We start from the raw sequence: 12,471 nt of genomic DNA on the forward strand, positions 1-12,471 counted from the left end.
TTTTCTTATTCTACCACGAATTGGTCTGTTCATTTACTTTTGAAAATGGTAAAACCGACAAAAGTGGTAAACTGCTCCCGAATTGTATGTTGTTTGAAGTAACATAGCGTTTACATAAGACAGACTGTGTGGAAATACAACTCTGATTTACTAATAGATAGAAACATTTGGCTAGTTGCCTCGGCACTGTCTGGTAATTTTCGTAGACAGTAAACATGGACATTTTTGAACAAATGAAAACAAAACTATTTCAAATAACAAAAAAGACAACAGGACTGGGATGCAACAAAACAAAAACAAAATTTTTGAATGGAAAACCAAAAGAAATCGATGATTTTCATTCATAATTTTACAACTGGTTTTGCAATTGTCTGGACGCCTACGTCACACAGGCAAGTCCTGTCCTGTCATGTGTAAACGCAGGGTAAAGGACGCTTTAAGCTGGGTACACATTGTCAGTTTTGAATGACAGCTTTGTTGGTGCTTGCTAGTGTGGCCGTTCATTTTTGTCATTCATCATGCCACCACAAAATGTTTTGTGGTTGCTGGACGGTTTGACAGTTATCGATAATTGCGATATATCGGCATTCAAAACTGACAATGTGTACCCAGCTTTACAGGCTAAAAATGGTAAGAAATGGTAACCTCAGGCACGTAAAGTCCGTGTTTAGACACACAAATTTCTCGTGAAAGTAAATTCAGTTTTTAGGCAATAGGGAGTAGGAAAGAGTATTGAGGAGCTCTTTCCTCTCTGCTTCACCCCGAAAAAACTCAATTTACTTTCCCGAAAAATTTGTGTGTCTAAACACAGACATAGCAACGCAGCAAATAACAACACATCAGCTGGTGCTAACAGTTCAAAGTGAATGTTAACGTAAACAATCGCGGAATTTTCAGTTTCTCAAAAGAAAAAGAATTAATAATATTAATAATAAATAAAGAAAAATTCAAATATCTGTTGCAGAAATCAGCTATAAGATGTCCCCATTATTACCATTGAGAGATCCTTTGGAGGATTATAACATAAAACGTTTTTATAATTGTGTTTGTGCCCAAACAATATCAACTTCGGGCAAGTTTCTTTTTGCCGGCAATCGAGTGGGTGATATTTTTGTGCAAAAGTAAGCCAGCTTCGAAAGAACTTTCATACACATATTTATTCCAATATCTTTTGTAGCATTACAAACTTTCAAAATTCCGAAGAATGTCGACCACCGTTGAAAATTTATCCGCAAGGCGAGGAATGTGAAATCAATTGTCTGAGCTTCCATCGTGAATTTTTAATTGTGGGCAGTATTGGAGTAGTATATGGTTTAAAGTGGGTGGAGGATAAGGCGGAATTGGCTAGTGGACGTGCTTGGGAAATAAAAATTCCCCTTGATGTAGAGGCCATTGAAGTACCAGATGTAAATTATATGTGGTTGCGCCCAGAAACCGATTTCCTTTATGTTGGATGTGGCGATAATGTAATTTATGAACTCAATCTAGAGGATGGTCAAATAACACGTAGTTTCAAAGGCCACGAAGATTATATACATGGTGTGTGCGGATCTGGTACTGATCGCTTATATTCAGCCTCTGAGGATGGTACTGTTCGTATGTGGGTGACAAATCAGAAAGAATCCACAGGCCTCATAGAACCATGTAAAAAGGAAACTTTGGCACGACCTGAAATGGGTAAATGGATGGGTGCCCTGGCCACTAATGATGATTGGTTGCTTTGTGGTGGCGGACCAAAATTATCCCTTTGGCATTTACGAGCCATGGAATGTACAAGTGACTTTCCATTCCCAGGAAAGGTACATGTTTGTGACTTCGTTGAAGACATGGTATTTGTTGGTGGTGAACATACTAATGCCCAATTCTATGCCATGAATGGTAAACTGAGAGCTGATATAAAGACTGAAAATACAGCAGTATATTCGGCGGTATGGAAAACGGAACCGGAACGCTTTATGTCTATAGCTGGCTTTAGTAATTGGTTGTCGATTTTAAATGATTTTCGATTTTTGGATAGTAAAATTGAATTGTACGAAAGCAAAAATTGTAGCGAAAATAATCCGCAGACAGTTAAGAGTGACAATGGCGTATAAAATGAAATAAAGACGTATGATGAAACATAAACAAAACTAATTGGTAATATTGTAAATTGTTTATAAGAATTTTGCAACTAATGTTTATATTTCAATTCTCATACTTATAGACTAAGTAACAAATGCAAACAAAAACTTCAATATTTTTTCTCAATAACAATAACAGTGGTCCAATACACTGCTATAGTACCAGTGAATTCAATGTTGTGGTAAGTTTAATAACTTTTCTTATTCGTATAGAAATCATCAAAGGCTAATAATGTTTACCATACCAATATACCCATAGAAGGATTTAATTTCGACCAAACTTCATTCATCTTCCTGAAACTCAAATTCTTTTTTGTTTTGGTATATAAAAAAATTAAAGACAACTTTATTTTATTTCCACATAAAATGTAACTAAGATCATCTATGAGTTTGGGGTACAATAGGCTTGCAACCATCTTTAGTTATTGACATCAACTTCAGTTGTTTGCTTTCAACATTGTTCTTCACGAAATGGCAGTCCCCAAATGAAAGTTGCCTGTAAAGTATATCAAATAGTTAATTTTTTAAGCTCAACTTTAAAATAATGCCGCTACTTACTCTGTTTCCACAAAATTAACCAACATCTCTACAAACTTCTTTGAAATTTCCACCTCATCCGGTCTAGGTGGGCTGCGTACGGGATAGTGAAAGATTAAAGATAAATCATCCAAATGATTTGTGCCTAAAAGTAAAAAAATGTAAATTAAAGTGATGTTATAATTTTACATACAGATGTATAACAAGAATATACCCAATAATATAAATAATGACAATGTGAAAATGTACACAGAATAAGAAGGAAGTATTGCTATCCACCCATAAAGCATTCAATCGCTTAGGCCGAAATAATGCAGCGTATAGAAAGCATTCCAATCCACCCAAAATAATGTTACTTGAACCGTTACATCGGTAACTAGAGTGTGGAGCGTATGCATCAGGAGTATGGGATACTATCAGTGCATATCAGTGCAGCAACATAACATTTTGTTATGTTATTTGCTATTGCATCTCTACCAGCACATCGTAGGCACATCCGTTGTTACAAACTTGGATCAAGTTCGAAAATGTCCGTTGCTTCAGCTATTTTCCCCACAAAAGTTCATTTATTTTTCACTAAAATGGTGCGCTTGATGGGGGTTATTCTCAGTGAAAACTGGCCCTGAGTTGTGTCTTTCTGCCATTTCATCTTAATGGAAAAAGTGAAAAAACTCACGTTCAGAATAACCCCCAATAACATTCGAACCGATAACTAACCGAATACCTAATTGGATTGGTCTGAATATTGCAATTCGTTATGTTTCTTCACGATAGAAATCGGGCTCAAAAATTACCTATATCATATGTCAGTCCACTTTTTCGCAACAGTGCATTTTAAGATCTCTCGGATCATTTTTAAATTCTTTGTGGCCGGTTGTCCTCTCGGCGCCAGTCACGCGGGTACAGTTTTATGTATCGTCAGCCTTTAGGCTAAAGACAATATATGCCTCAACGATATAATGGACTTAGACCCCACGTCTGTTCGAAATCTTTTTCAGACAATTTGGAGTCGATTTAGCCATGTCCGTCTGTCAGGCTGGCTGGTGTGCACGATTACTCTCGAAGGAGCAACCTATCGGTTCCAAAATTTGGCATTCGTAATATTGTATCGCATATGGATAATATCGGTCCACTCCTTCGTATACCTCCCACAAAAAAATTCGGAAAAAAGTGAAATTTAAGAGTTCCTCCCGGATAGTTTTGAAAATCTGTTCAGCAAGTTATCCTTGTGACCCTCTTTACGACGTTAATTGGAATAAAAACATAAGGAATAAAAGCTCCAACAAATCTTGACGTTACCAAATAAAATGGTATATCCAGATAACTCCCTTTTGATTGGTCCAAATTTTGCACATCGTATTGTTTCATCTAGTCATGTATCAGTTTGGAATATGGATCATATTGGTCCACACCTTCGGGTACTTCCCACACAAAATTTGGGAAAAGTGCAGTTTAACAGCTTGTTTTGATTTTTTTTTCAAAAAGTTGTTCTTGTGGGCCCTATTACGATGGCACAATTCTTTTCGGGGGCGTGCTCATACTTCCTGCTACAATGGACCAAAATCTCTAAAAAGTCAGCCGGCACCAACTAAACTGGGTAGTACCTAAGGCAACTTTCGAATGGAGAAACGTTGTACATCGTATTATTTCTTACAGCATCGAATAAGGTCCAAATATTGACTACATCTGACAAAGATTGGGGAACCTCCCACTTAAGGGTTCATCGTGTTGAAATGTTTACCGAAGGTTTTATATGATTGATATGAGTTTTTTTAAAACCCAACAAGTATTTTTTAATTTTTGAACAAATATTAACTTTTTGAAAAATGTTTTTTTTTTTTAATTTTTTACAATTTTTAATTTTTTTATACTTTTATGATTTGTTTAATGGTGTTTGCCCCTTTTAATAGATTGGAACATTTGACTAATTCAAAAACACTCATATTTTCATGCAAAATATTAAAATTTTGCCTAAAATTCCTCTGCAACTGCTGGACCTAATTTGGTCCTTTTTGATATGAACAAATTTGAAAATATCTCCATCCTTTAAAAAGTTACCCGAGTTCTGACCAGAAAGAACGATTCTGAACCATTGTATGGTGATGGCTGATTGACATGATAATTATCGAAGGGAATGACTTAAAATTAGATCCAGTTACAAGATTGACTATTTCGGTCCATTCCTTCAGGTACCAGTTCTGCCAAAGTTTCAATATTTTTGTGCCTTAGTCCAATTTAATGCCACTCCTCGGTTCCTCTTAAAATTTTCATTGCTGGTTGTTAATGTTGATCGTGGATTCATCAATATACTTTTTGCTTGGGGAAGCCAAAATGTTGAAATATTTATTTTTCATACATCTCTTGCACAAACATTTTGAGTAGTTTTTGTGTTCAGCTGATTCCTTATTAAAACAAGTAAAAAAAGTATCAGTCGGCTTGGCCGACAGAGATATACCCTCAGCCTGTGTATATTGAAAAAAATTTTTCCCAAAAAACGTATGTATTTAGAGGGTTTTAAAAATGTTGAACGCATGAACCGACAAAAATGTTGATTAGATTAAAGAGCAGAAGTTTTGAGGGGGAATTACTTAAAAGAATGGATCGACATTGACCATTATGGAAGTCGATCTCCAGCCACTACATACGTTGCCATAGGGGGGCTTTACTCCCTTCGGGCTGTCTGCTTAAGAAGTGTGGTTTTGCCCCTGAAAAATCTTTTACCATCATAATCGAGGCAGCGAATGCAAGTTGCTTCAACAAAAATAAAAGTGATTCGATAGCAGGTCTTAAAGTGAACTTATCCGAAATTTTGTTTGGGTGGTACTGGATGAAGTGGACAAATATAGTCCATATTTGGACCTGATCTATATCTGGTAGATATATTAAGATGTGTTAAGTATGGACCAATTCGGCCACTCCCTTCAAAAGTTACCGTACGAACAATTTTTCCGAACATTTTTGAAATTTTGTGGGGGAGGTACCTGAAGGAGTGGACCGATATGGCTTATCTTCGAACTTAAACTATGTTTAGACAAAATATTACTAAGGCCAAAATTTGGACCCAATCAGCAGATCCGTTGGAGAGTTATCTTGCGCTCCAACCACCCCACTCGGTGTCATAGGGGTTTTGTGAAACTTTCAGGCTATTTTCTCAGGAAGTTTGGACTTGCCCCTGCTGAAACTTGTACCGTCGTATGGGGGGCAGTGAATACAAGTTGCTAAAACAAAAATCAAAGCGATTCGATAGCAGGTCCTCAACTGAACTTATCCCAAATTTTGTGTGGGAGGTACGCGAAGGAGTGGACCTATTGAGTCCATATTGGAACCTCATCTAAGTCTGGTACATATTTCACGATGGGCAAAGTATGAACCAAATCGGTTACCCCCTTAAAGAGTTATCGTGCGCACAAATTTTCCGAACATTTTCGAACTTTTGTGGAGGAGGTACCGGAAGGAGTGGACCGATATAGCCCATCTTCGAACTTAAACTAAGTTTGGGCAAAATATTCTTCTTCTTTATTTGCATATCCGTTATCCGGATGTTAAGCGATCATACAATATTACATTTTATTACATTGTTCTTGCAAATATATAGTTTATGTGGAAAGCGATAATTGTCGGTTTTTAGCCGCTGTTAGAAGACTGAGTTCATCGCGGTATCCGGTCCAGTCTTGAATATTTTTTAGCCAGGACAATTCTCTTCGACCTCTACCACGTCTTCCTTCAACTTGGGATTTGAGAATGATCTGCAGGATCTTATATTTGTTGTTCCTCATCAAATGTCCCAAATAGGAAACTTTCCGGGTTTTGATGGTTTTAATTAGCTGCCGTTGTACATTCATTCTTCGCAGAACTTCGGCATTTGACACTCGATCGGTCCATGGAATTTTGAGCACACGTCGGTATGCCCACATTTCAAATGCTTCCAATTTCTTCTCGTCTGCTGATTTTACAGTCCATGTTTCAGCCCCGTACAATAGAACAGACCATACATAGCACTTGATAAAGCGGGTTTTAAGCTCAATGTTGATGTCGTGGCTGCTTAGTACTTTTTTGTATTTGAGAAACGCTTCTCTCGCCATTTCTATACGACATCGTATTTCATTAGAAGATTGCCACTGCTCATTTATTTGTGCTCCCAAGTATTTATATGATTTTACTCTCTCTATTTCTGATTCACGGATTTTTAGTGTGGAGTTGTAGAAATTGGTACTTTTACTAACGATCATATATTTTGTCTTATTAAGATTAATGTATAATCCGTATGAATTACTTATCTCGTTGAGGGAACTTAAGAGACTTTGGAGTCCAACTAAAGAACTCGCTATTATCATGGTGTCATCAGCGTATCGAATATTGTTAATGAATTGTCCATGTATTTGTATCCCAATCCTTTTTCCTTCTACGCATTCTCGAAATATTTGTTCAGCATATACATTAAACAATAATGGTGAAAGTATACACCCCTGTCGAACACCTTTTGATATTACTACTTCATCTGTAGTTTCACCAAAATATTACGAAAGCCAAAATTTGAACCGAATCGGTTCATCGGTTCGAGAGTTATCGTGCGCTCCAGCCAGCAGGACAGACAGACAGACAGACGGACGGACATGGCTAGATCGACTCTAAATTGTCTGAAACACATTTCGTCCAAACATACTTTGGGTCTAAAACCATTATTTCGATGAGGCACATTTTCATCGTATCAAAGTGTATATACCCTCCTTAGCCTAAAGGCTGAGGGTATAAAAAGCCAAATACTCCATTTTAGTTGCTACAACAACAAAAACACCAAAGCCCACAGTAGATTTTTAACGGTTTTCATTAAATGCAGAAATCAGAGCAGATGCACTTAGAGACAGTAAACGAAGTTCGCAGCTAATTTATGACTTAGGTTCTCAGAACTGGGTTATTGTAGAGAGTATCTTGTTTTAATTTTTGTAAATTTCAGTTCTTCTTACTTACCAAATTTGATATCCTTTCTTCCGGTTAATGCATAGCCTGCACTATAATCAGCTGGATTATCATAAACATAACCGTAGATGGGACTTTGTGACTTTTCACTATGCAATTTCATTGATTCCAGCACGCCATCTTTAAACAAAATATCTGTGTACATTTCTTGAACTTTCCAATAATTTTCCACGGAGAAATTCAGATCACCCATATAGCGTTTACCCAATGCCTTAGCATATTCTTCGGGTTGTTCGCTAACGCTGCGCAAAAAGAGATTTGGTGGAGCCAAATTCAGCCAATGTTCATTGAGGTCATAAATATATTCCTTGCCAGTTTTGGGATTTATTTGGAGCAGTTCAGCTGCATTGTAACCACCATCTTCAGAGGTATAGGTGACCAAGTATGGTATCTGGGTAAATTGACCAGATTTTATAATATCCCTTGGTTGTTTGGTCATAAAGGCTTGATGGGCATTTGGATGTTCCACCACAGGACCAAAGGTGCTGAATGGATTGTAACCAAAATTGAGGAAATATTTAACAGAGGACACAATGTCACCAGAAGGCTTAGATTGCAAACATTTCTTCACGGCTTGGGTATTTTCGAGATTGGGGCATTTTAAAATCTTGGCCATCTTTAAGGCATTTTGTCTTGCAGTTGTACTAATGGCCCAGGGATTTAATGCCACTCCACTAAATGACACGGCTGTTTTGGCAAAATTCTTTGTCTCAGGGTTTAGCAGGTGGTAATGGGTCGAAGCACCACCTGCAGAAAATCCTGTTAACATAACCTTTCTCGGATCTCCACCAAACTGGGCAATATTTTTCTGTATCCATTTCAGGGCCAATTGTTGATCTTTCAAACCAAAGTTGCCGGTTATGGCTTCATCTTCAGTACTCAAAAATCCCAGTGGTCCCAGGCGATAGACAACCTTCACCACAATTATATTTCCGTTGCGCATTAAGTAATCTGGTTCATAGAAATTGACATCACCAAACATAAAGCAGCCACCGTGAATGTAAACCATTACCGGGTATTGGTCTTTGCCTGTTTTTGGTTTGTAAACATTGACCGTAAGACAGTCTTCAATGCCGGTCAGCTTGTCTTCACCTTCTTGGAATTGATCCCATTGCATGCAGGGTTTTGGTTTTATACTTGCATCAAATTCTTCTTCCCATTTTCCGGCATATGGTTGGGGAGCCTCAAATCTCAAGGAACCTGTTGGTGCCTCGGCATAGGGTATCGATTCATAACTGTAGTAGAGGCCATTGTCTTTGCCTCTTAAACGACCATTTTCAATTTCAACAATTAATGCATCTCGATTTTTTCCACACCAAATGCTATACAACACGAACAAGATCGATCCCAATACAAACAGTTTAAATTTCATGTTGTGTCTGTGGCGTTTGTTCGCTAACTGATTGTTGATTGCAAAATGCCTTATCATTCAGTTGAACTAATTTTTTGCACTTCCACTTGCCGATAATAACATGGATAGCTGGGTACATCCAATAATATTTGTATAATTTATTGAGTTAATTTTCAGGTTGTTGAGAGGCAATATAAACGGATCTTATCAATGTTTTTTATGTTATTTTCCAAATAGGCGTTCAAGTTTGTTTCAATATCTCCTGAATTTGTTTTTTTATAGTGCAAATCTTATGCAACAATAACAAGCATTTAAAACGTCCTTATCGGTCATCAACTCAAGTAGCTGATTTTGATGTCGAAGTTCCAGAAACACACAAAATATAGATCATTTTATCATTTCGTAAAGGGGCACCGAGTCAACATTTCTCCTATAGAATATTTGTAACATGCAATCAATAATTGTTGGGGTAGACAGACGTATTGGAAAATGTTTATTTGAGGGTTTGTTGCTATTTATTGATGTTTAATGGCATTGGCCACAAAGTTACGTACAACAACAAATTAACTTTTCAGAATTGCATTTGTTCTACAAACTGCTTTTTGCAGGTCAACTTTTTTTGGATTTTCAACAAACAAGAATCATTTATAGATATGATTTTCAGACTGTTTTATTTGCGTGAAAACCTTACAATTTGGTATTACAAAATTTTCCAAAGAAAACGTTGTTTTTTAATTTAAAGCTGCTTTGTCTCGCATCTTGGACACCATCAGGAAAAATATGCAGACGACTAACTGCCACAAATATGGGCGCAATGACATGCTCTCGTTGTAGTACCAGTTTGAGTGTTACCGTGAATGTCATCGTAATCACCATCAGAGTTCGAAAATAAACAGTACACTAACATAGTGTACCGCTCCGAGTACAGTATCACTAAAATATTTTTAGCGTTAGTGTTCCGGAACACAAACACTAAAAAATATTTTAGTGATACTGTTCCGGAGCACAACGATAAACGTAGTGTACCACATTTTGGTACACTAAAAACGTTGGGTACCGCAGTCGGAACACTAAAAATCGTAGTGCTTCGCAGTCGGAACACTAAAAATCGTAGTGCTCCGCAGTCGGAACACTAAAAATCGTAGTGTTCCGCAGTCGGAGCACTAAAAACTCGTTGTGTACCACTTGTCGGAACACTAAAAACTAACGTAATGATAATGTACCACATACGAGTTTATTATGATTTGCGAGGAAAAATATTTATAATTTTTGAGATAAGTACAAATTAAGACATAAAAACTCAGATACATCTCTTAAATCCATGTATGTATACATATTAATTAATAACGTTGGGAACTTAAGTAGAAAATATGAAAAACATTGATTCTGTTGTTGTACAATGACGCGCTACAAATTGTAGTGTTCTGACTGTGGATACATGAGTTTAGTATGATTTTTGAGGAAAATTAAATATTTTATAATTTTTTTTAATAAATACAAATTAAAAAATAAAATTTAATAGAACACGTGAAAAACGCCTGATTTGATTTTTGGACAATGGATCAATAAAAATCGTAGTGTTCGGCTGCACTAAAAATCGTAGTGTTCCGACTGCCGGATCACTAAAAATCGTTGTGTTCCGACGGATCTCTAAAAATCGCAACAATGCAACAATAAAAATCGTTGTGTTCGGCTGCGGAGCACTAAAAATCGTAGTGTTCCGACTGCCGAATCACTAAAAATTTTAGTGTTCCGACTGCTGGTCTCTAAAAATCGAAAGTCGGCACACTACGATTTTGAGTGATCCGGCAGTATGAACACTACGATTATTAGTGCTCCACAACCGAACACTACGATTTTTAGTGCTCCACAGTCGAATACTACGATTTAGTGCTCCATTGTCCAAAAATCAAATCAGATATTTTACACATTTACTTCTAATTTTTATCTATTAATATGTATTTATTTATCCTAAAAACATAAAATATTTAATTTCCCTCATAAATCATAATAAACAGACGATTGATTACCTTAACGTTATTTTTAGCGTTTCGGCTCGTGGTACGCTGCGATTTTTAGTGTTCCGACAGTCGGAACACTACGATGTTTAATGTTATGCAGTCGAACACTACGATTTTTAGTGCTCCATTGTCCAAAAACCAAACCAAACATACATGGATGTAACATTTTATCTTAATTTTTATACCCTCCACCATATGGATTATACCCTCCACCATATGGAGGGTATAATTAAATTTGTCATTCCGTTTGTAACACATCGAAATATTCGTCGGAGACCCTATAAAGTATATATATTATTGATCAGCATAAAATTCTATGTCGATTTGACCATGTCCGTCTGTCCGTCCGTCAGTCCGTCCGTCTGTCTGTCTGTTGAAATCAAGATACAGCTCACAATTTTAAAGATAGAGAGTCAAAAGTTGGTACAGAAGTTTTTATTACTTGCAGGATGGTTGGTATTGAAAATGGGATATATCGGTCCACGTTTTGATATAGCCCCCATAGAACGGTACCTCCCGATTTTCGGTATTTTTAAGGTTTTAGCCTCATTATCCTACCAAAATGGCTGAAATTTGGTACGTAGTCTTCTTTAGGGGTATTAAACTTTCTCCCAGAATTTTGTCGGTATCGGTCCACACCTTCATATAGCTCCCATAGAACGGTACCTCCCGATTTTCGGTATTTTTAAGGTTTTAGCTTCATTATCCTACCATAATGGCTGAAATTCGGTACGTAGTCTTCTTTAGGGGTATAAAACTTTCCTCCAGAATTTTGTCGGTATCGGTCCACACCTTCATATATCCCCCATAGAACGGTACCTCCCGATTTTCGGTATTTTTAGGGTTTTAGCTTCATTATCCTACCAAAATGGCTGAAATTTGGTACGTAGTCTTCTTTTGGGGGTATAAAACTTTCCCCCAGAATTTTGTCGGTATCGGTCCACACCTTCATATAGCCCCCATAGAACGGTACCTCCCGATTTTCGGTATTTTGAAGGTTTTAGATTCATTATCACACCGAAATGGCTGAAATTTGGTACTTAGTCTACGTTGGTGGTATAAAACTTTCCCCCAGAATTTTGTCGGTATCGGTCCATGCCTTCATATAGCCCCCATAGAACGGTGCCTCTCGATTTTCGGTATTTTGAACGTTGTGGCCTCAATATTCAACCGAAATGGCTGAAATTTGGTATTTAGACTTTGTTGGGGTACTCAAACTTCCCCTTTAAATTTGTCGGTATAGGTCCACGCCTTCATATAGCCCCCATGGAAAGGCACCTCCCGATTTTTCGTATTTTGAAGGTTGTGTCTTCAATATTCCACCAAAATGGCTGAAATTTGTTATTTAGTCTTCAATATGATATAAAACTGTTCGCCTAAAATATGTCTGTACAGGTCCACGCTTTAATATTGCCCCATTTCTGACTAAAATTCGTCGGTATAGGTCCACGTTTCGATTAGCCAC

General features: G+C 37.1%; 2 protein-coding genes across 3 annotated transcripts in view; one reads left to right on the forward strand and one right to left on the reverse strand.

Annotated features, from left to right (window-relative positions):
- The first annotated feature begins 836 nt into the window (after positions 1 to 836).
- thoc6 (THO complex subunit 6) lies at positions 837 to 2,133 on the forward strand. The gene is made up of 2 exons (XM_073980984.1): positions 837 to 1,121; positions 1,178 to 2,133. The coding sequence occupies exons 1-2, from the start codon at positions 979 to 981 to the stop codon at positions 2,091 to 2,093; spliced, it is 1,059 nt and encodes a 352-aa protein (XP_073837085.1). The 5' UTR covers positions 837 to 978; the 3' UTR covers positions 2,094 to 2,133.
- A 19-nt stretch (positions 2,134 to 2,152) lies between these two features.
- Positions 2,153 to 12,471, reverse strand: part of Est-P (Esterase P) — a 30,737-nt gene continuing 20,418 nt past the window's right edge. Inside the window, exons 1-3 of one of the 2 annotated variants that reach the window (XM_073980982.1) lie at positions 7,626 to 9,511; positions 2,679 to 2,802; positions 2,153 to 2,616 (exon numbers count right to left, since the gene is read on the reverse strand). In XM_073980982.1, coding sequence (XP_073837083.1) covers positions 2,499 to 2,616; positions 2,679 to 2,802; positions 7,626 to 9,063 — 1,680 coding nt within the window. In that variant the 5' untranslated portion in view covers positions 9,064 to 9,511 and the 3' untranslated portion in view covers positions 2,153 to 2,498. Of the gene's footprint in view, positions 2,617 to 2,678; positions 2,803 to 7,625; positions 9,512 to 12,471 lie in introns of those variants that run through there. The other variant, XM_073980983.1, reaches the window with a different exon arrangement.

This window comes from Musca autumnalis, unplaced genomic scaffold (genome assembly GCF_047663935.1).
Source record: "Musca autumnalis isolate F117 unplaced genomic scaffold, ASM4766393v1 scaffold_4, whole genome shotgun sequence".
NCBI lineage: Eukaryota > Metazoa > Arthropoda > Insecta > Diptera > Muscidae > Musca > Musca autumnalis.